At 30.5% G+C, this 25,931-nt stretch overlaps 1 protein-coding gene across 1 annotated transcript in view; it reads left to right on the plus strand.

Moving 5' to 3' along the window:
* RpS5a (ribosomal protein S5a) overlaps window positions 1-25,931 on the plus strand; it is an 87,935-nt gene that overhangs the window by 39,246 nt on the left and 22,758 nt on the right. Inside the window, exon 2 of the mRNA XM_014350978.2 lies at window positions 8,939-9,290. Coding sequence (XP_014206464.1) covers window positions 8,946-9,290 — 345 coding nt within the window. The 5' untranslated portion in view covers window positions 8,939-8,945. The remainder of the gene's footprint in view (window positions 1-8,938; window positions 9,291-25,931) is intronic.

The following is a 25,931-nucleotide window of genomic DNA, read 5'->3' on the forward strand; positions in this document are numbered from 1 at the left end:
TTTTAACACTTGTACGTATCTTTTTGCTGTCATACAGCCATAAAAAACTTTTATTAATTAATTTATTAAAATCCATGAGATTTTGATGGAATTTAATAAAAACATACACGATATTCAAAACTTCTGTCACTTGTTATATTTGAAGTTACAAAATTATTTAATTTAATGTAACTTGTCTATGAAAATGTTATTAAAATTCAATATTTTTCTAACAGTGTACGGTTTAGTGATTAAAATTTATTAAATTGACATTCTCAAAAATTATAAGTTTGCATTTTAAAATAAATATCAATTGAATAGAAAAAGGCATAAGAATTATGAAATTTTATATTTTAAATGTATCTTTAAACAGTACTTATTAAACTGAATGAACTGAGTTATTAAAATCTTTAGACATTTACTAAAATTTAATCAATTGAGTATGACTTTAAAATCTTGTGTATCTTATTAGAATTTTCGTTACAAAATTATGAAATTTGATAAAAATATTAATTTTTTTTTTTATTATTAATAAGCGTTAGAAAATATTTATTTTCATTTGAGGATCATTAATTTAAATTCATGCATTCATTACAGTTTATAAGCTTTTCTGTAAATTTTATAATATTGTATATCAAATTATTTTAAGCAATTAAATTATGAAACTTAAAGTACCAGTGTTTCTTAAATTTCTTTTAAATTGAAGAATTTTTCAACAGTGATCATAAATTTTGTAAGTATTAAAAAATTTTAATACTTTTTTGAGCAATAATAATTTAATTTGAATAAATAATTACTTATTAAATACTTTTCAAAAATATTTGTTTGTCTTCAAGGTTTGTAAATAAAATTTCAACTAATTGCTAATGAATTTTTTAAAATTTCGACTTGATAACAAATGTAGACAATACAAATATTCATAACTAGTCTTTCAATTTTTAAATTATTATATTTTATTGTACTGCCTCAAATAGATAAGAAAATTATCATTTGCTGGCTTGTGAATATTGATTTGTTGAAAGAATTATCTTATTTAAGATAAGATAATCTTAAAGCACTGTTATTATTTTACTTTAAATTGGAAAATTTGTTTATTCAATATTAATTCATTGTACAAGTCTTGAAAAATCCTAATACTTTTTTAAGCAATAATACTTGAATTTTAATAACTCGTTTTAGTGACATAGTAATATGCTTATTAAATACTTTTCGAAAACATTTGTCATTACTTTAGCTTCACAAATAAAATTTTACATATCTGCAGATAAATTATTGTTGATTTTTACTTAATAATAAAAAAGGGGGTATGAATATTAATAAGTACCAGAATTGTTATATTTTAGTTTTTTAATAGACTATCTTATCGTAATAAAAAAATGATATGTAATGGCTTATGAATATTAATATTGTATGAAGACAATTTATCAATTTTTTTTTTTTCTAAATAAATCAGATTTTACATTCTTATCTTCTTATTAAAGGAATAATACGTATATGTGTTTACTATTTAATATTAAGTTAATACAGTGCCAGAGGTATTAACTCTTTGAATTTTGTAGTTTTTAAATAATACATTAAATAATTTATAGCAGAAAATGATTGTTAGTAAAAAAGGAGAAGTCGTCAGGTATTTCTTTCAGGTCAGGTATGGAGTGATCAAAAAATTTACCCACCCCAACTCCTGCAACAATAAAAAACCTTCATTATTCGTGGAAATCCAAACTGTCCGAAGTATTTTCGTCATATTTCATTCTGATTAAGGGTTTTGTTAGTATGTAAGAAGTTTCATCTAACTAATTTTATATACCAGCTGCAAACTAAACTAATGGATAGAAAATAGAAACTTGACTCTGTCAAGTGCCATTTTTGGCAATATTCAAAATTATTTTCAAACCAAAAGTCGACCTCTAAAAAGTAAACGCTTCCCACTAAAACAGTACCTACTGCAACTGAACCGATCGGTTTTTGTACACTAATTTAATTTAAAAACTAATGTTGTGGCAATTTTTTAAATTCAGCATTAAGGAAAAAAATGACCTTTCTTTTGTCCGATTATAACGCTAATCTTATTTAACTTTGGTTTCTGAAATGAATTATTGTAAGAAAACGATAAGCAACGTTGCGGTAGGTATGATTTTTGTGTAGGGGCATCGATGTTTTGGGCGTCAATTTACATTAAAAAATGACTCATAAATTGACTACCAGCATTAAAAATATTTGATATGTAGCATAGTCTAGTAGACAAACATACATGCGCTTGCGCGCACACACACACACACACTACATATACATGTACATGTATTAAGATAATAGATTTTTTCAGTGTCTAGCGTTGTAAAATTGAAAAAAAAAAATTTTACTCTATGAATAATTTCTAATCTTGCCGTAATTAGTACTTAATAAAGACATCTTTTTATTTTCTATCAATAAGCTTAGATTTCCGTTGGCGCATGATATTGACTACGTAGCACTTCTTAAATTCCAATCAAACCCTTTATCAGAATGAAATATGACAATTAAATTTCGCATCTCAACGTATCATATGGTTTGTCAACTTCTGTAAGAGTTGTAGCTAGTATTTTTTACCAATCCCGGGCCTAAGCTCTTGAGGGAGTTAAGTCACTCCCGCAAAGGGGTAAAGAGTGATGAAAAGCACACAGACAGACTGCTGTACCAAGCTAGCCCAAAAACGTCCGTTTTCTTGATTACAGAAAATACATTCGTGTTCAACTTGCCAATACTTATTAATGTATTACTAATATGCTTCAAAAAAATTAAAGAATATTTTTCTAGGTATCAAGTTTCTTATGATACAAATTAAATAGCACAAACACTTTTTTATAGGAGATGAAAAATTACTGAGTAAACGACGTAGTCAATCTGATCTTTCGTTAAAAGTAAGCTATGAATTTTCGAAATAAGAGCTTTTAACGATATACCATTAACGAACAAAGTCTCATGAAAAGATATACGAAGTTTAAGATCCAAATTTCGAGTAGAACGGCTTTTAGAAGTAATTTTTTGAAAAGCTATTGTGCCTCGCAATATAATATAATAAGTCGACCTGACAAGAGACAGTGAACTCGGTGCGTCCTTGTCTCCCGCATGAATGTAGCATACGAGCTAGAAACAAAATTTGTGTACGTTTCTGCAAATATCTTGAAAACTGTAGACGCGATTTTGTTAAAAGTTTGCACGTGTGTCAATAAAGTTGTCATGAATAATATATTAGTTTTTCAAAACTTTCTGATTGCTACGTCAAGCGTAATAAGTATTTTTCTGAAACTTTTTAGACAGCTAAAATTTGGACTTATGTCAAGGTAAATGCCCCTAAAATCGCACACTTGAGCATCTTATGAACTTTAAAGCCCAATAAATGAAAAAAAAAAAATTGCTTTTTGCGTTTTTCCGAATCCTATGATGATCTAGGACGTGATGAAATAATTGTTGCCTACATAATTGACTCGCTTTTTAGTTTTATGATAAATAAATGATTACTTATATGCCCTTCCATGTACTTATAAATAAACGTATAAAAATTAAAGTGCCCCTGTGTTCAAATTTTAATGTAACCAAAGTTGAACGGGCTTTTTTGTACGCAAGAGGATATCATTTATGTGAGAAAAACAACTAAATAATCTTAATTAGTTGATAATGTGCATTAAATTGTACAGGAAAACTAATAAGACAGCGTTATTAACATTTGTGAATAAAAATACGTCTTCTTAAAAGATTAGGAGGTATAGGTAAAGAGTAAATTGTTCAAAACTGAACACAGTGACCTTATAACTAAATGCAGCCGTTTAACCACAGGCACAATTTCCATCAACTGTAAACCTATAAATAAACACCTACGGTATTGAAGAAAAAGTTAATAACATTTAAACATTTTTTGTCTGCAATGATTTTATAATATACCAGGCTATTTTTAGTACTTTTTTTTATATAAAAGTATAATAAAAATTCAAGTTTCAAATTAAAATTTTATCAGTCCGTAAGTTTTTTCCCTCTTAAGTAGGATTCCGCAAATGTCGAATTTTGGCTGAAAAGAGAAAAGTTGTGGAGTTGCGGCTGAACGATAAGCTTCGTTTTCTACTGTATGTCGAATTGCGGATGGGCCTTTCTTATCTACGGTCGAATTGCGGCTGAGTAACGTTCGCATTACTAATTGATATATATAACGACATTTTTCCGTTACACTTTACCCAGGCTTCGGACTGGCAGTTCTAAAACTGACGTGTTTAAAAAATATAAATAAATAAGTGAATCGTGGTCATCTCGGCCTTTTCAGCATATATATAATCACCCAGGTAAAAATTTTTTCGATACAGTTTTTATAAAATTAAATCGAGTGCTTACTCCTTGTTGATATCGTAACATTTCAAGTCTTAAAAAATTTTCCTTTTCTTGCGTCGTCTTTGACTTTTCCCTACTACTTCGCATTTTTACGTACACTTCTGATTGAACATTCTTCTTCTGAATGGCTTTTATACAATTTGCTTAGACCAAGCTCTTGGATTCTTCGCCACCAGCTTTGGCCCAAATGAAACCTACAGGTCCAGATGTTTGTATTTGACAGACTGTTATTAATAGCACTGTGAATTGTTGGCTCAAAATCTGCGTATATGGTATTCGATTTGAACGACAGCTTTAGTTTCTTACATTCGTCATTCAATTAATATATTAAAAACTTGTTCGTACGAAGAAGTACTTTTGTCAAGAAGTAAAAAAAAGGCTAATGGGACATGAACATTATTTTGATGACCATGCACGATGAATAATTGCTTAAAAAATTTCCTTTCTCACTTATTCGCTACGTGCACAATTTTGAAGCAGCGCCACCAAGGGAGAAACGAGAACTATTGGTCTGGCATAGCAGAAGGCAATATTCGCGATATGTGCTTGATACCCATAGGAACACAGTACCTCGATGGATACACGAAAGGTTCTGTGTTTATTATATCACGAACTAATACAACGTCTCAAGTGGTACAATCCTATGTGAATAACTAAGGACAAAATTTGTACTACAAGCACTATTCGCTATGCGCCTATGTCAGGTGGCGCCATTGAGTGAGAGAAATTGTCCCTCGCTAAGATCGCCAGAATGCATGGAGTCTGAAAGAAAAATTTTTAAATAAATTAAAAAGAAGGTCATTAAGAGTGAATAGACCAAATGAATCAGTGATTTGAGTGTGTCTTATGTTAGTGTACAGTAATAAATTATGTTTGGTGTTGCCATGTGTAGTACAAGATTAGAAAAAATGGAAATATGGATTGTGACTATGAGAACACAGCATATTTGAGTGCATATACATGCTTACACTTGTGTAAAGCTAAAAAAAAACACAAGTAATCCATGGAAACATAGTATAAATGTGTAAAAGTTAACCTAGCCTGTCATTAGTATTAATTTTTATTGAACACTGTGTTGTGAGAAATGGATAAATGTAAGCAGTACTTGTGTTTCTCAAGCTCCATACAAGTGCAAGCATGTGTATACACATATATATGTTGTGTTAGCACAGTTGCAATCCATGTTCATATTTTTCCCAATCTTGTAGTGCATATGACAATACCAACCAAAACTTATTACTGTACATTAACATGATACACACTTATATCACTGATTCATTTGGTCAATCCATTCTTAATAAACTTTTTTTCAACTTATTAAAAAGTTTTCCTATAAGGCTCCATGCATTCTGGCGATTTTAGCGAGGGACAATTTCTCTCACTCGACGGCGCCACCTGAGATAGGCGCATAGCGAATAAGCGCTTGAGTATTGCTTCAACACAAGTCCGTGTACTGTGTGATACGAGATATGTTTTATTAGCCAAGGATTCTCACGAACGCACCTATTCTTACTAGTTTAGTGATCTATTGATATTTAAAATTAAACCGGCTAATATTTGATGAAATTTTGAGTGTTAAAGGGCTAGGCTCAAATTACGTTTGAGTTAACATCGACTTCTATGGTCATGTTGCGTCCTCGTTGATTTCATCTTACGGTCGAGTTGCGTTTCTGTTAACTTTATCTTATGGGCAAGTTCCATCCCGGTCATAAAGCCGATGAGAGTCATAACAATTTTCCCGTCAGGCTTTGGACTAGCAGTATAAGTACTTGTCGTGTTATAAAAAAATTGTAATGTTTGATAGAAAAAATTTTCTAAAGAGATTCTAAAAATTATTTGGACATTTCCTGAAAAAAGGTGACTTAGAAAATTACACTTTGTAACATTCAAAAAATTTGTTCATTGTTCTGCAAATGGAATTATCAAATCTTGTCCTTATCGATGGAGGTCTAGGCACGTGATTTTCGATATTATTATTCAAAATAAAGTTACAAAATTTCTCCATCTTTAGATTGTCAGGCATAATACTTCTCAAATCATCAGTAAAGCAGTTGCTTACATCGTCAAGATTTATATGAAGCAGTCCCAAAAACATTTATAGTCGGGGAGCCAGAGGTTCAAAAAACATGATTTTTGGTTGTTGGATGGAATTTAACGAAATCTTGCAAAAACTATAGATTGTTGTTCATATAATGATCCTATAAAAAAGTTAGAATGAACATGGTCAGGAAGATCCTTTTTTATTGCAAAATAAATGTGAAAACTGATTTTTTTTCAGTTATCTGACAATATCTAAGAAATGAGGCATTTTATCAAAAAAAGTTGAGTATGAAAGTTGTTAAACTAATGATTTTACATTAAAGGAAATTTTTTTTCAAGACCCGAAAATTGTTTATTCTTACCAAAAACATGCCGTAAAGTTGTAAAAAGTGAAATACAAAGAGATATAAAAAAATGAGGGAAAATATCATTTATTATTGTTGATATTTTAATAGTAGATAGGTATTAGTAATGTTGACAAAATGCACCATGTCCGCTTTTTCAAAAGTAGTATGGTGACCTACTGCAAAATTGTTAATTTAAAAGCTTAGAACGCTGTAAATCCTGTCACAGAGAGTAGATCTTGATAAAACCAATTGGAATCGGTATATAATAATATCATCTATTATGAAGCCGATTTTCAAAATTTTTAAACAAAAATTTTTTTTGTTATTAACAAAAAACCACTTTTTGTGGTTCCTAATTTTGTCAATTTGCAAGGTAGAGCTTTGGAGTAAAATTGCCTATAACTAACAATTTCTAAATAAATATTCTGGCAATTGATGCCTCATTATTTATGTTATGTACCTTGGCCTTTAGATATTTAGTCATCCAAGCTTCAATCGTCTACGTGCATTACATTAGGCTCAACAACTAAAATCGGAAAAGTATCGTTTCTCTGCTTTTGTTGGGCATGCAATATATTTATTTTGGTTACAAATTAATAAAAAAAATAGGTGTAATCCAATGCATTTCATTACAAAGCTCTATCGTGTAAATTGAAAAAATTACGAACCACAAAAAGTGGTTTTTTGTTAATAACAATAAAAAACCAATTGTTGAAAAATTTTAAAAAACGTCTTAATTATAGATAATGTTATCATCTACTGATTCCAATTAGTTTCATCAAGATCCGCTTTCTGTGGCAGGATTCATAGCATTGTAAACTTTTAAATTAACAATTTTGCAGTAGGTCGCCATATTGCTTTTGAAAAAGTGGACCTGGTGCATTTTGTTAACAATACTAATACCTATCTAAAGGTAAAATCATCAGTTGAACAACTTTTTTATTGAACTTTTTTCGATAAAATGCCTCATTTCTGAGATATTGTCAGATAACTGAAAAAAAATCAGTTTTCACATTTATTTTGCAATAAAAGATGATCTTCCTGACCATGTTCATTCTATCTTTTTTAAAGGATCATTATATGAACAACAATCTATAGTTTTTGCGAGATTTCGTTAAATTCTTTATGAATTGCTAATTAAAAGTCCACAAAAACAGTAGATAGATAAAATGATAAATGTAATTAGTTAAAGACGACGAAAGAGAGAAACTTCATGAATTTTTTTTTTGTTAAAGTTTGTAGACTTGCAACAGATTCTTTCGTATACCGTCAGTAATTATTAAGAAGAAACAACTAAGATAAATGCCTTGTTTCAGTATGCTTATTTTGCGCAATCCTATCGCATTCATACTACTTACATTATTAAATATTTATGTTTAAATATGTATTTGACGCTAAATGTACAGAAGGAATTTCATTGTACAATCGAAAAAATGAGGTTATCAAGATATTTCGAAAAAATTTAATGTATTCTGTTAGCAATAAATTGCCAAATTATTAAAAAAAATTTTTTTCTAAAGTACAATTATTTTTGTTAAAGCTGCTGACTTGAGAAAAATAGTTCGCATGAATCTAATAATGTATAGGTCCATTTGATGTAAAAAAGTATGCATAAAACTTCTTTTTTTTTTTTTTTTTTTTTTTTTTTTTTTTTTTTTTTTTTTTTTTTGTAAATAACACTATTCTGAATTGCAGGTAACTTATAGAACCTTTTTAATTGTCAATAATCTAAAAAAAGTTACAATTACACCAAAAATTGTACTTTTTGTGTTAATGTACTTAACTTTGTTAACCATTTTATCAGTAATTTTGTATTGTTCAAATTAAATTTCTCAAAAATTTTGTGCCCTTTTCAACGTTTTTGATGTATAAAAAAAGGTTGACTCATTTACTAAAATTTAATTTCATGTCTTTCTTCAAGTTCTTTTTTTAATCTCAAGTTTTCTGTCGTTTAAAGTTTTCTTACGCTGCACATCAATAACTAAAATTTGAGGTTCAACGATACTTTGTGTTTTTAATTTTGTAAAAGAAAAGGGTCGCAACTTGTACTAACGTATTTCTAGCATCATAATTAACGTTGATAAATTTGATTACGATCACAAATAGTTTTTTTCTTGTTTTTAATAACAACACTTTATTGCGTTAAATAGAAAAAACCTTATACTAGAAACCAATATGATTTTTATACTACAAATGTATTTTAACAATAATTTTAGAGATACCATGGCAGAAATTGACAAGTGTGAAGGTATTCCACCAACATCGGAAGTGTCTGAGTTACCAGAAATTAAACTTTTTGGGAGATGGAATTGCAATGATGTTAATCTTGATGACTTGTCATTGCAAGATTACATTGCAGTAAAAGAAAAAAATGCTAAATATTTACCTCATTCTGCGGGTCGTTATGCTGCTAAACGTTTTCGCAAAGCTCAATGTCCGATCGTTGAAAGATTAACTAATTCCTTAATGATGCATGGCAGGAATAATGGAAAGAAACTTATGGCAGTTCGTATCGTAAAACATGCATTTGAGATCATCCATCTTTTGACAGGAGAAAATCCCTTACAGGTTTGTGGACTATATATAATTATTAATTTTTTTACTATGCATTTTATAACTAATAATGTAGCATTAACGAGTATGAATGTAGTTTCCAAATGTTCCTTTATCGTCAAAGTTATTATTGTTATTATTATAATTATTATTACTGTCTTTATTAATTTTATCATTATTATCGTTATTGCTATAACTATTATTAGTATTATTACCATTATTGATATTGTTATTGTTATTATTACTGTTATTATTGTTATAATTATTATTATTGATATTGGTATTATTTTTATCTCTTGTTAGATTAAACACATTAGATTATTTGAATTTAAAACCCATCAAGTACGTTCATAATAAATGGCAAAAGTAATTTCATTCGAAATACGTGAGAGTGGCTCTGACTAATAAATAAATGATATCGTGATTCGGGGATATAAATGAAAATCATCAAGTAAAGCCAATTTAAACCTTAAAGACCTAAATAAAGAGAAAATATTTTGTTGAAGTTTTCCATTGACTTTCAGGCCTTAGTTATTAGGTAAAAAAATTACTTCCGTGCCTTATTTTTTTAATTAAAGAGGTTGAAATTTCAAGATAACTAAAAGTGGTTAAAAATCAAGTAGTTCAATTAATGTATAAAAAGCAAAATTTAAAATTTTTAATGTAGTAACACCTTATTACTTGCTCCTTTGCCATAATTGAATATAATTTACTTACAGAAGAACACTAAGTTGTTGGAGTATGACTATTTATTAAGCAAAACTTTTATAAATCAATATTTCGCCATTCCACAGATGGCCTCTTCAGGATAACAGACATCATGTAGGTGCTAGGATAGCACGTCGATCGGACAGTTAATTTATTTTCTATAGTTTATACATTATTACTGAGTTCTAAAATATAAAATAATATTTAAACATTTTTCATAAAAATTATAACGCAAAAATCATTTTTCGTACTGTTATTTCGTTACAATTTTTAAGAAGAATGTTTTAATATTATTTTATTATCCTGAAGAGGCCATCTCTGGAATGGCGTAATATTGATTTATAAAAGTTTTGCTTAATAAACAGTCATGCTCCAACAACCTAGTGTTTTTCTATAGGTAAATTATATTCAAAATTTAGACATTTACTTTAAACTTGGCTTACTTGTAGCAGATAAATGTTTAAGCTTCTAATCAAATGCTATATAACAACGAAGCTACTTAATCTTGTCAAATATGCAATTTGATTTTCGAATTATCTTTAAGACGTTAGTTTGGATTTATCAATAATATTTTAAGTTACAAATGTATGCAGGTTCTACTTATTACTTATATGTGAATTTATGAGCTTAAAATATAAATTTGTCACTATACTACCTAAAGTTTAGCTACGTACTTGATAAACTACTTTGTTATTTGTGATAATAAAGGATAATTAAGTAAACTAGGCGACTGACTTAAGGACCGGTGCACTAGTTCTTAAACGGTATAAATATAGGTAAAATACGTTCACTCAATTCTTTTATAACTATTAAAACATGTTGCTTTAACTAAATTATTTAATGCAAAAGATCCCTTGGAAGAATGTTACAGCTTATCATACATAAGCAAACTTTATATTTAACAATACTTTTAAAATTTTTAACCTTTTAACACAATCTCTAACGCAATGTTAGCCCATAATTCTAGCTAGATTAATAAATCAAAAATTAATTACTACACCTTAAAATTAATTACATAAATAATGATCTAGTAAGTAATAACTTGTCATGCAACATTAGTCAAAAATACACATCTAAAGGTTTGAAATAGCAACACATTTAAAATGCAGTAATCAAACATACTTACAATTGATTCATCTGGTAAATTAAGATATCAGACAAGATTTTTTACAAATTTTTCGGGACAAGGTTTGAACAGAAAAAAACACTTGCTTTTATTGCGATGTTTTGTCGACTGGTGCGTTGACCTCTTCAGACTTAATGTCTACTCCGCCGTAGGCAATACCCCCTCTCCACATCATAGCTCCGGAGTTTGCGAGTGGCTCGTCGCGCCGCGCCGCCGCATCCACGAAAATTAGCCAGTTTTTGAAATCGATTTTTTGCGTTCTTCCGGAATGTCAAACAGATCGACGTTTTGGTAAGTTGTAGAGTAACTCTCTGCGAGTACGATGCCGTTTGAAAAATGGCAATATGTTGAAAAACCAGCCACGTCCAATTTTTTGTGAAGGGACCATTTTTTGCTTCTTACAGCGGTTTGCAAAAAGTTTGTAACCGATCGTCTTGAAATTTAGTGCGAATGTGAAGGGGCACAAGATCTACCTTGTATTTAATTTTCAAGTCTTATTATTCAAATGAACGTGAGTAATAGGTTTAAAAAAAAAAATGGTCCAAGAGTGTACTTTTCGGCAAATTGCGAAAAAATGGCTGGGCCAATTTTATTCCTTTTAATCATTTTCTTCTTCTTAAAATTGCGCATCTTTTCTAACGGTACAACTTTCTTGTCCGACTTTCCAGTTTTTTTCTAGACGCGAATAACCATTTTCGACAACATTTACCATTTTTTGGGGCCGTTAGCTGACACAATTTAGAGTCTAAAACTATTAAGATTTGTTCAGAAACCTAATAACTACCATAATGATTTTTTCACGCTAATAGCAATTTCCCAAAATTAACCATGCTTTCCTTCTAATTATATCCTACTAAAGGTCAGTACTGGGTATTCCGTGGTACATCAGGAATACTCCGATCATCAAGAAGTTCAGTATTGTCCCTCCAATACAAGCAGCCCCTGTCCTTGCGTCAAAAATCTGCGTCTCCATTACGAACCACCCTAACCTCACCATCGCCACACTCGTGAACCTCCAACCCGGGTGCTTCGACCTTATACGACGTCCATGCGCTCTCGCACAGAACCCTGAAGAGCCTTAAAATACTCTAGGTTTTCAATCCCCCATGCTTCCATCGGATGCATCTCCATAATATCGCCGAATAGCATCCACTTCAATTCGTACGCTTCCTTCAGGAGCACTTATCTGTCCGCCGTATCGTTTACGGCCTAAACCCTATACAACTTTAAAACTATTCACAAGTACGCTTTCAAATACACAACACACAGTGGACTCACGCATACAATAACACCAAATTTAATCCCTTTAAGAGCAAGCTGGCCTCCGAAATTCTCCATTATTTTCCTCTTTTTCTTATGCCCTTTTGTCTTCTAGGAGAGTGGTCCTTACGGAACTGTCTCATGCGGGGAGGTTAGTTTTTGATCGGTAGGCACACCAGGTGAATCCGACACTACCACCGGATTAGCTGAGGTGTCTATGAAGATTTATGAAGGTGTTTATGAAGACAAGTTATTACTTACTAGATCATTATTTATGTAATTAATTTTAAGGTGTAGTAATTAATTTTTGATTCATTACTCTAGCTAGAAGTATGTGCAAACATTGCGTTAGAGATTGTGTTAAAAGGTTGAAAATTTTAAAAGTATTGTTGAATATAAAGTTTGCTTATGTATAATAAGCTGTAACATTCTTCCAAGGGATCTTTTGCATTAAATAATTTATTTAAAGCAACATGTTTCAATAGTTTTAAAAGAATTGAGTGAACGTATTTTTTATGTTGTGTCACATTTCTTCTCAAGTTTCCAATAACTTTGTTAAACCCACGATTCAGATAACCTACATGCTAAAAAAAATTTGTATTTATTGTACATTAGATTGTCGCTATCTACCTATATTTATACCGTTTAAGAACTAGTGCACCGGTCCTTAAGTCAGTCGCCTACTTTACTTAATTATCCTTTATTATCCCAAATAACAAAATAGTTTATCAAGTACGTAGCTAAACTTTAGGTAGTATAATGATAAATTTATATTTCAAGCTCATATATTCACATATAAGTAATAAGTAGAACCTGCAAACTTAAAATTTTATTGATAAATCCAGACTAACGTCTCAAAGATAACTTGGAAATCAAATTGCATATTTGACAAGATTAAAAAAGTAAAAAAAGTAAAATAATACAAAAAATAATCGACAGTTTATTTTTACGGTCATCATTTGAACTCTTTAATTTCAGTTATAATCTTCGTTTAAATGACGCTAAAATATTTCAAATATTCAGAAAAGACAAAATATAAATTTATTATCATTTGTTATCTAGAGAAAATGGTCAACAGACAATGTGTGCTTTGAAGTATTTAGTATAAATTTAAGTACGTTTATAATTTTTATTCGAGGAAAAACTGTCACTTATTATATTGTTGATATAGCAACACAGAATTATAAAACAAAATCTGATAGTATTATTCAAAATTCCTTAACAGGAAGTTTTGAATATTTTTTCTAAAGCTTTCACTTTATGAATTAAATTTAAAAATTGATGCAGTCATCATGTTCATTAGAAATCTAAGTCAAGTAGACAGGTTGGATAATAGAACAAATTCAAAATAACAAGACTGACTGACGATGAAATTAAAGAAAATGACTAAAAAAATGAAATTGTGCAATTAATTAACGTTGAACTTTATTTAAAGTAACTTTTGTATCTATAAGATTTTTTCATTTTTCAAAAAAAAGACTATTTGAACTTGGACAATTTTATGCTGCTTTTTCCAGATGTAAGAATCCAAGTAACGTTTGTATAACAATGAAGTCAGAATATAATTAGCTAATATAAAACCTGCTAAGTTTTAGCTATCAATGTTTATGCAATAGAAAGTTTCAAATTTTTGAATATTGGCTCAAAAAAGATGTTTTTTGCATTTTGCGGGAAAACCACGGAACCAATTAGAATCAACCAGAGCTCCGTTTCCGACGCTAAAAATCGTGTCTTACCATTATTGCCATTTTTTTTTGGCATTAGAGGGAAATATTTTTTGTTCGATTTTATTACAACCGATTGGCATTGTTTAATTCTCAACAACATATTTTTCTTAAGCTAGTCTGAATTTCACGAAAAATTACTGACGTTTTATTTAATTTGATCACGTATTTTAGATAGGATTCCCATAGATTCAATAGAAAAAGCTCAAATGAGTAATCTCTTTTAATTTTTTATCGCGGGCATGTACGAATGTACATTTAATTTCTGTATTTATGAGTAAATTTGTGACTGACATGTAGTTAAGTGTGTGTGTGTGTGTGTGTGTGTGTGTGTGTGTGTGTGTGTGTGTGTGTGTGTGTGTGTGTGTGTGTGTGTATACGATATTCGTTTCAAGTTGATCTTCAGTCTTTACGGTTGTCAGACCTATACAGACCCGAGTGATTTATAAATTTTTAGAATGGTTTCATATTTGACTCCTGTTATACGGTTAGTTCATTTTAATTAATTAAGTTCATATATTTCGATTCCTGTTAAAATATATATGTGGGTTTTTTTTTAATTGTCGGTATTGCTCCTTGATTAGCTTTTTAACTGATCATGTGCTTATGCATTGACTCTGCAAATCTTAACTATTTGATATATGATTGCAGCAATATGATCTTTACATTTAAAAACATTCAAAGTGAAGGAAAACTTTAGGCACAAAGAAAACGCGTGGTTGTTCGGTAAAAATTTGTCGATTTTTCAACAGCGACGCTTAGAGATAGGCTAGTAACCACTTGGCAGTCTGGAAATGGGCGGCGCAGTTTATAAAAAAACCTCTTTTGATTAAGTCTTTGCGGGCGAATCCGGCGAAAAGTCTTTTAATCTGAAGTTACAGAGAGCAATTACTATGCCTTTTTTTACTCTTTACCGAAATAAACAGATGATTTTAAATATTAGTCTATAATGCAGAACTATTTTCATATAAAAAATGAATTTTTGTAAAACATTTATTTGTAACTGAATATTTCGTAGCAAGGAAGGTTATACTAATCGATCGATACCTAGTCTGCTTGTAAATTTAGTTATTTCGTTTACTAAAGTCAAAATAAATTGTTGGTATTACAATTTACTTAAGATATTATCAATAAAATTGCCTTGTCTTAATTCCATTGTAACAATTACTTTTAAACAAATGCACGTGTCACTGTGTTAGAAAAAATTGAATTAAGAATACTACAAAACTTTCAATTAAATAACTCACCGAGGCATAGTCTGCTAGTCTGCACACAACTGGTCTCCGGCATCTAAACGCGCGCTAATCTCATGTATATCAGGCTTGTATGGGCGTCTCGTTTTTAGCATTTGGCGTTTGCGCAATTGGTTAGTTGTAAGTAGAACTATTGTGCTTGAGGCAGCTTACAGACGTTGTGCCTTGTAATTTAGGCAAAATGACACCAACGACACCTTCGATCAAATCCATATCACGTAAGCAACAACTGAGAGCTGCCGGAAGCATGCAGCGCTTAGGAATAAAATACGCAAAAATTGCTTCCAAGGTTATAAACTCGTTACAAGAAGTTAATGTACTGAAATACCCAGTTAAATCTTTTATCGGAAAGGTACCTTTTTGCCTCTTCCTATTGTCTTTTTGAACGTGCGTACCTTGAATTTTTGGTCTAATGCATCGTAGTCATCAATGTGAATTCATGCTCTCATGCATCATGCACTTGACTTAGATAAGTTCTTGATCCAATTTGCATTACGTTTTATCTGTTACCTGGTGAAAGGGTGGCAACTTCCTTATATTTGAAAGACTTGATTTAATGCAGGGAGGGTCTCAGTATGTTGTCCGCATCAGTTATTTTTCCTTCATTTCCTATTTTACAGCAATCCTGTCAGTACCTTCCAGCAGCTAAGTACAGTACTATCACATACTGTAGTATGTATGGTATGGACATAGGTGGACTGTTTTTCTTTTTCTCTTGAAAGGAAGAGAAAGCGCTCTCAAACAGCGTTGTGTTGCGTTACTTTTAAAAAAATTTTAAAAAATAATTCCGTGTTTCAAATCAGCCCGTACGTTTCGGCTGGCAAAAATTGTGTGATGTACGTTAGGTGTAACCTTTCTGTTAACCGTAGTTTGGTTCGGTTAACAAGCAAAACAAAAAAATTTTTTTTCATCGCCCCATATCTCGGTTCTTGATAAATAGGGAGCATTAGTTTAAATGGACGAAAGGTTGGAAATCGCTTTTACTGCAATATTACCAAGTGTCATCCGGTTATTTTGCTGATGCTATAATCACGCATCATTGCTCTAACTATGAAAAGTGATAAAAGTCGAACTGAACAGACAAGTTAGGTATTTGCTTCGTGCAACAATTTGAAACAGCGCCTCTTGCAGGGGAAAAGATGTCGATGCTAACTAACAAGAATACTCAGCATCTAACAGACAATGATAAATTACAAGTGTTTATTTAGATAGTAATAAACATTCAACAACTAAAATAAGTATTTTAAGTCCCAAATAGCATGTTGATAGCAAATTATACTTTTTTTCAATTTTATGAAGAAAAGTAAGTTTCTAGAATGAAATGGATATAATGTATGAGTGAGACTAAAAAATAAAAATGGAACTTGAACGATAACTTATAGCAAAGAATAAACTTGATGTACTTGAAAATTAAAAAAAAACCATACTTGCGATCAGACACATGCAAAAAAAGATAGCTTATATTTTTCGAAAGAAAGAGAAGTAAAAAGTATGCAAGGAAATTACTGTGACTCTGATCTTGACGAGTCAAGAAAAAATATATTACTACGTCTACACGATGATGGAGGCCAAAACTTTTTGCAAAAAGAGATTGATAGAATTAGCGCTTAAAAATAATTTTTGCTACATTATTGTAGACAAGAAGTATTGTTAAGTACTGAGTATTAAAAGCGATGGCAACTATTTATTTCCATGTCTCTCTTATTTTATACATGAAAACGAAACCGTTATACTAAAGTTCAACAGGAACTTGTTAACTACGCCGTAAAGTACTGGGATAAGCGAAAAAATACTCTCGAGTACACAACGTGCCTGCATACGTACGAAAATGCAGAGATGTACAAAACGATTTCAAGTCGGAATACAAAATTGGGCACGATGTTTAAAGTAATGAGTTTTGTTCTACTGAACAGCAAGTCTGTAAATATTGTAAAAAAATAAATGGTAACTGGCTAGTATATCCTATAAAAATACGTCAACGATGATGATTTGTAACGTGTCACATACTATTCACTGGAAACGAGCTGAGTGGTCATTATATGATATTTAAAGCGAGATACGTATGGGTAATGATAATTGATTTGATATAACAGGTACTATTCTAGTCAACGGTAAAAGCAATATTCTAAGTAATAGTGATTGTCATGATGCATAAAGTTAGTGGGCAAAATCTTACGAAATTTATTATAACTAGTCGTGGAGAAAGTGATGATAGTATTGAACATGATGATGCAGCTAATTATTCGCTTAGTGATATAGGGTGCTTCAGATAATGTAGACTAATAGCGACGTTAAAGTTAATAAATGTACCAGTATTATTGAAACCGTTAAAGAGAAAGATGATAATCTAGGTATCAACATTGACGACGGGAGCGATATTAATGAAAGTATGGAAAATGTTGATGACATTCACGTTGACGTAGAAAACGATTCTGCAGAGGCCTTATCCGAAGACGAATCTGTAACGAAAAATATTAAGGTCGTTGTTTCCCAATGTATAGGTCAATCGTATATATAGATAAACAATACTAAGGTTCGTATATCATCCCGTGTTCGAAACATCAGAGAAATGTTAATTGAATGCTTTTGTGTACACTTACATAAACATATACATCTATGTACTTGTACTCATGTAACAATGTGACGCTGCCCCATACGCGATACTTACTTGGTTATCTTCCAAAATCAAAAAAGAGCACTTTTTTGATTACTATTACTTTGAAACTATATGGTTAAAAATTCTCAAATAAATGTATGTGTTTTTTTACTGTCAAATGTAGTTTTCAGTAGTTTTTAAATTATTTATAGATGTACGGTAAGTTACACTTTTTAAAATAATGCGGCTATGTAGGGTTTGCACCATTGCTCCAATGTTTAAAGAGTGATTTTTTGACAAGGATGTTTCAACAACGACGTAATAAATCAGTCTAAAATTTTTTACACATATTTCTCGACGCTTATATTAGTTTTGCTAAAAATTTCGTACCTTTTTAGATACTTATGATTTAGGAAACAACTACCTTAATCTGTAAATTCAAGTTTTTTCCATTTTACTGGGATAAAAAGAATGACCCGGGTTAGGCGAATGTAGATAAAGGTCCTTGGACAACATCTAATGGTCTAAGAAATAACCAGAAAATAATCACTGTATACTTGAATTTTTATTTTGAATGTAAATTTTTGCAACATTATTTTTCAATAACAATTATTTACTCGGATGAGGTAGCAAACGAAGCAACTAATGACAGGGTATTGTAATTATTCTAACATCAGGTAACAAAAATATAATTAAAAAAAAAGCTTTTTCAACTGATAGTAACAATCTGTGAAAAACGGTACATTTCATTGTATGTACAATGAGTTAAAAATTCAAAATTGAAAAAAAACATAGAGTTAAAAACATTTAGTAATATCATAATAAAAATTTTTCTTGTTGCAGTACTAGGTCTTACAATAATTCGTGTAACTTCGATGTATTATTCAAGTCCAATTTTCTTTCAACGATAGCAGATCTTTTGCAGCTCTTTCTAGCTTCTTTTTCTAAATGCTTGTACAAATCGTGGGCTAGGCTGGAAATATAAACGCAAGCAACGATTGTATCTAAGGCTGCATTTTCAACTCCAGAATGTATTGTGCCTATGACATAATAGAAAAAGATTTATGTCATACAATTAAAAATGCGATCAAGTTAGAAATATCGTACTTTAAGTAAAAAGAAAAAATATTGTTCACTATTTACGGTTTCCTTTGCAAATACTGTATTGTTCAATCACAAGTTTCTCCACTGTGTCTTCTTAGCTTTAAACATTGATACCACGGCTTTTGAGATTTTTTTTTCCCACTTTTTTTGAAATGAATCTACCGTTTCTTGATAGTGAAAAGGATATGGTGTAATAAATAAGAACTTGCGGATAAATACTACATAAATATTTTTTTTGTAAACAGGAAAAAAAGTGCGGTTATCTCTTGTGAGTCGTGAATGCAACGTTGCCCACTTTAGAGCAAGCAACGCAGTTGCACGATTGCGCGTAAGTAAGTAGAGTTTCTAAGAGCAGTGGTATTCAATTTTCCTTGTCATAAGTATACACGTAAGCGGGTAAAGTTTAGGTTGAGCACGACTGCTCTCAAGGAATGTCCTTAAGGTGGCTCCAGTGGCCTCAATGTTAAAATTATAAATAACCCAACCGAGGTTAATAAAATTGAATTATATTCTTTGAATTCCCATCTTTCTATTCGTATAAAAAAAAATTAAGGTTGACGATGAAAATTGTAAGAAATCATGCTTACAAAATCGTAGTTTTAAGACGGGTTGGATAGGAAATGCAAGCTTACGCGATATACAACCTACTGCTGCACTTATATAAATAACCCGTAAGGTGTAAAAAATATACTATCTTGTATATATTATTACACAGTTTTCGATGACATGAGAAAAGTGTCTTGTTATTGAACAAAATCTTTAAATAATCGGAGACTAAGTATACAGTTGCGAGTGCAAGTCAGCTCTCAGCTGTCTGCATTCTGCAGAGTACATATATATAGGTATAACTACTCTTGAACTTAGGAGCGTACCGTAACAGTTCATCAATTAGGGCACCATAAAACTTTTTTGTTTTTTTATATTAACTCACTAAAGTAACAGATAAAATGTAGAATATGGCTTACAACAGTCTCTACGATAATTTTATACCATATTTTAAAGAAAATAATGATTAATTTTTAGTCTCCCCATTTTGATACGGCACTAGGCGCTGGAGCCACCTTAATTGAAACGCCAGTTACAAACTACCAAAAACAGGATGAATTTGGTTCTTTTTGTCAATTTGCAGAAAAATCCTATTTAAATCCACCAGAACTCATTTTGTTCGTCTTACAATTGCGCATCTTTTTCATACGAAACGTTTTTTTTTTGTCTAAATTACAGCTTTTCCAATAGAGCAAAAAATCTCTTTTGGCCATTTTTACTATTTTTTTAAACCTATTGCTGACATTTTTTTCTGTCCGAAAGTGGTTACTTTTCTTGGTCGAACGAGCTCTAGTGGTTACAAATCCAACAGTTTTTTAAGTATTACTTATCAATAAAATGTGCCCTCAAGTGAGCAAGAATCAGTAATTGGCAATCTAAGTGTTTTTGAGTACAGTAAATTAAAAAAACACATTCTCGGTGAAGCAAGCATCCGTAATAAGTAACCCAACTGTTTTTTTTAAACGCTAACTACCTGATAGAATCGCTTAATTTTGTTTAACAACGTAAAGTATAACACATATGAAATAAGTGTAGTTTTATTCTTCTAATAACAAGTTACACTGTCTTAAGGTTGTAAAAAGTTTCAACTGGTCTCAACCATGAAAGAGAGAGAGAGAAACTCTGTGTGTGTGTGTGTGTGTGTGTGTGTGTGTGTGTGTGTGTGTCAGTTTGGGTTACTTAAAGACAAAAAATATGTTGTTTAAAAAGTGACAAAAGATTTTCATGCTAAGTGCAAAAGAAATAAACTGGTTTTTGTCTAGTTTAAATTACCGGTCCTTGCCCAAAGCAATAATATGCAAAATGTGTTACGAATAAAGTTCTTGTTTTAAGTGTCAAGTAAAAAAAAATAAAACACGAGTATGTTAATTTTATTAACATAGAAATATATATATATATATATATATATATATATATAAACTCAAACTTTTAAAGTTACTAATTTGTATTATTATTATTATTATTATTATTATTATTATTATTGTTATTATAAATAAAAATGACATATGATGGATATGGAACACTTGAATTTTACATTATTTTAATAAAAAGACACTTGTATAGATTTTCCAACTATTACTATAAACACATTTAAAAATCGACAATAATAATATACTTGTGTTTATTTGAAATTCATCTAAACTGTTTTAATAACTAAGTCATTTAAACTGCAGTCTGCACACTATTTCTTTGTAAAAATTCCAGGAAACTTGTCATAACTTCTAATTATTAAATGACATTAAATTACTAAGCGTTTTGTAGCATAGACTATATTTTACTCTTGAATAATAGAAAAATACGGTGAACTTTTAAATCGATAACTCTTGCTAACCTAAAAACAAATTTTTGTAAGGAACAATACGAAAAATAGTTAAGTCTCTATTTGCCAATGAATCCTCGTCTAAAAGCTTTGTTTATTTATTAATAATACTTGAAAAAGTGTTGAGTTTCTAATCGCTCACGCTTGCTTGACAGAAAAAGCATTCTAATAACTAATAATACTTGAAAAAAGTTGTGTCTTTTCTCAATGCCAATACTTGTTTATCTATGAGCAAATTTTATTAACAAATACACTAAAAAACTAATGGGTTCCTCATTGCCAATGCGTGCTCGCCTCAAAGCTTGTTTTATTTATTAATAATACTTAAAAATTGTTAGGTTTCACCTTGCCGATGCTGCTTGCCTAAACGCGTATTTTATTTAGTAAAATTATGGGTTTATTTAGTAAAAATTATTTTAAAAAACTGTTGGGCTTCTTATTGCACATGCAGCAAGCTTGCTTCAAAAAAAAAATTTTTTTTTTATATTATCAGTACTAAAAAACTGTTAAGTTTTTCATTGCCTATGCTTATTTTCTTAATAGCACATTAAATCAATAAATATTCCAAAAAACTTGAAAATTTCTTAACATCGATGCTTGTTCACCTTAAAGCTCATTTTATTTATTGATAATACTAAACAACTATTAGGTTTCTAACTGTTTAGGTCGCTACTAAAACTTGTATATGTTATTCCATTATGCTTTTAACGTCTTCTAATGATGTAGCCCCCTGTAATTTATTTAAAATAAGTTTTTAAAAAAAGCGCTCATAATCTTTTAGAAAAACTATGTCCAATCTACCCACAGCTATATTTTTATAAACGCATGAACCTAAAATTGGCGGCCAGAGTTAGCGGTCAGCTAGGGGCAAATAGGTGATGTCAAGGGACCCCGTAAACAAAATAACGAATATAAAGGTCAGCCACAGCTCAGAACAGTTATTAACGATACTAAATTAGTATTTAAACTTATTCAGTGCCAGAATATGGTGAGTCAAAAAGTTACAAACAAATTAAACAAAAAAAAAAAAATTAAAAATTAAAAGAACATATTGTTGCTGAACATATAACTAAAAATATATTTCAAACGTTATAAATAAATTAAACAGGCAAAATATCCATTTTTAAAGAAAAATGAGTTTTAACTTGGCCAAGAATTATCCTAGACGCTAGAATTTCAACAAATGTGCTTTCTTCTAGGTATAATATTAGCACATATTATTGCCAACATGGGTGAAAAATTATTTGATGAGCTAAAAATAAATTATTTAGGCAAAATAACGATTGTTTAAGAAAAATTGACTATAACTCAGGTCAGCATGATCCCAGACCCTTAAAATTAAACAAGTGTGATTTTCAATTGGTATATAATAAGAAAATATTAATGCCTATACAAGTGAAAGGTTATTTAAAAAATTAAAAACAAATTACATAGGCAAGATATCAATTTTTAGTGAAAAGTCAGCTGTAACTTGGCCCATTACAATCTCAGACACTTGAATCAAGCATACACACTCTCATAATAGTTAATTATTAGCACATCTTATTGCTGACACGGGTAAAAAGTTGTTGAAAAAGTCACAATTAAATTATTCAGGGAAATTATCAATTTTCTGTTAAAAATCGAGAATGATCCCCGACACTAAAAATTCAACAAATGTGCTTTTTTCTTAGTATAATATTGGCACATATTATTGCCAACATGAGTAAAAAATTATTTAATAAGTTAGAATTAAGTTATTTAGGAAAAATATTGATTTTTTGAGAAAAATTGACTATAACTTGGGTCAGCATGTTCCCAGACCCTGGAAATGAAAGAAGTTTGTTTCTTTATCAGTATAACATGAGAAAATGTTAATGCCCACATGGGTGACAGGTTATTTAAACAGTTATTAACAAATTAAATAGGCAAAATATCGATTATTAGTGAATTATCGGCTGTAACTTGGTGCAGCACAATTCCAGACACTTGAAATTAAACACATGTGCTTTTTTATTAGTATTTTATAACAGCAGATCAATGCGAAGATGGGTGAAAAGGTATTTAAAAAGCTATAAATAATCTTTGTTAGCAGAATATCAATTTTTAGTGGAAATTCTACTACAAATTGGCCCAGCGTTATTCCAAGACCTCTAAAATTAAACGTATATGCTCTTTTATTAGTATATTATTAGCACATATTATCGCTAACACATATGTTACGTTATTTAAAAAGTTATGAATATTTTTAGTTGGCGAGATTTCTTTTTTTTAATGAAATAATATTAAAATATCATTAAATGTTAACCATCAGCGCAACTTATAATGAGCAAAGCTTATTAATTAAAACAGCATGCTATGTTCTTAATTATTTCTATATACATATTTTCTTACCGTCTATGCACGTACATTAATAAATAAATAGTAAACAGAAAAATAATTCTATACCTGCTGAATTTTTTTATACCGTACTTTTTTCCCATGTTCGCATCGATATGTTTTTATTAAATACTGATAAAAGGGTACATAAATTCAATTTTAAGTATCTGGCTAGGCTAAATTATAGTCGACTTATTAAAGAAAATCGATATTTCGGTTATTTATTTTATTTAGTACTGTTCAAATAATTTTTTACGTGTATAAGCATTCATATAGTATTTCTATATGCTAATAAAAGAGTACACATGTTTAATTTCAAGGGTCTAGGATTGTGCTGAGCCAAGTTACAGCCGACGTTTCACTCAAAGTCGCTATTTCACTTACTGAGTTTATTCATAACTTTTTAAATAAATTTTTACCCGTGCTTGCCTTAATATGTTCTCATTATATAATAATAACATAGTATGTTTGTTTAATTTCAAGGGTCTAGGACAATTTTCATATGATTTTTCACCAAAAATCGATGTATAGCCTAAATGATTTATTTATAACTTTTTAAGTGTGTATACTTGATTTAAAGGTTCTAGGACCATGCTGAGCCAAGTTATAGTCGATTTTTCCCAGATAATCGATATTTTGCCTAAATAATTTATTTATAACTTTTTCAATAACTTTCCATCCGTGTTGGCAATAATATGTGCTTATAATGAACTATTATAAAAGTGTGTATGCTCGACTACAAGTGTCTATGATTGTGCTGGGCCAAGTTACAGCCGATTTTTCACTAAAAATTGAAATACTGCTTATTTAATTTGTTCACAACTTTTTTATTTACCATATTCTGGCACTGAATAAAGTTTAAATACTTATTTAATATTGTTAATAATTGTTCTGAGCTGTGGCTGACTTGAATATTCGTTATTTTTTTAAGTCACGGAGCCCCTTGACAACCACCTACTCGCCCCTGGCTGGCCGCTAACTCTGGTCGCCAATTTTAGTTTCATAGCTTTTGCCAGTCCTGATTTATTGATATCTTTCTTATAGACCAAGAGCTGGGGTCAAGTGGGTAGATAAATTGCGAAATCACCGCCAATTTGTCAAATATTGAGAAAACTTATGATTCGTAGAGATCCGAAGTATTTTTGCCAAATCTATTGATAATATTTTTTTTTTTTTTTTTTTTTTTTTTTTTTTTTTTTTTTTTTTTTTATTATTATGAAGCGGTGAGAGGAAAATCTTCCTAGACATCCCAGATAATCCGGTAGTAGTATCGGATTCCCTCGGTGTGCTTACCGACTAAAAACTAACCTCCCCGAAGAGACAGGTCCGTAGGGACCACTCCCCTAGAAGACAAAAGGGTATTAGAGAAGAAAGAACTAGGAAAATAACAGAGAATTTCGAAGGCTAGCTTGGTCTCAAAGAAATGAGAGGAAGAGCACTTATGCATCTAGGCAAAGCTCGAATCTTGGCTTGCGCTGGAATAGAGTTGGTCCAATTTGTAGAGAATGGAAATTTGTCAAAAAAAATGACATTCGTGACAAAATTAGACTTACAGTAGTAGCCGAAAATTAAACGTCAAGCTAAAGTACACCTCGTAAAAATGCCAAAACAGTCGCCACTCCACCAAACTTTTTTTTTTAATATTAATATATACTCGAAAACAAAGTGGTAGAAATGTTCGGTATCCATAGCAGTGCTGTTTTATTAATGCACAACGCTTACCAGACCCACTGACTTACGCAAAATAAGGTGATTTACCCTCCTCATATACACTCACTCGACTCCAGCTCTTAGCCTATTAAAGCGTGCATGATAAAATTTTTCCAATAAGCTAATGTCAAGTTTATACTGATTCTACATAAACTTATTTTAAGTCTATACAGCATAGAAATCTAAAAGGTGTATTCAGCAATTTTTTGACAGCAAATGCTAAGTACAGGCCTTTAAGCAGTCATCCTAGTAGTAATAAAAAAATGTATTGACTTGGTTAAATATGATATAATAATACCTATCATTTTACAGTTTTTACTTTATCGTACGGTACTGATAGGATCAACACAAGGAATTATTTTAATAAACTTGTAATAAATAAACCTTCCGCTCTGAATTCTGTTATCAAGAGGAACAGTAATGTTGAGGTGTAATCCACAATAAGAGAGAAT

Source organism: Copidosoma floridanum, unplaced genomic scaffold (assembly GCF_036245765.1).
Source record: "Copidosoma floridanum isolate Cflo_tuat_1 unplaced genomic scaffold, Cflo_Japanese_pri ptg000021l, whole genome shotgun sequence".
In the NCBI taxonomy this organism is placed as follows: Eukaryota; Metazoa; Arthropoda; class Insecta; order Hymenoptera; family Encyrtidae; genus Copidosoma; species Copidosoma floridanum.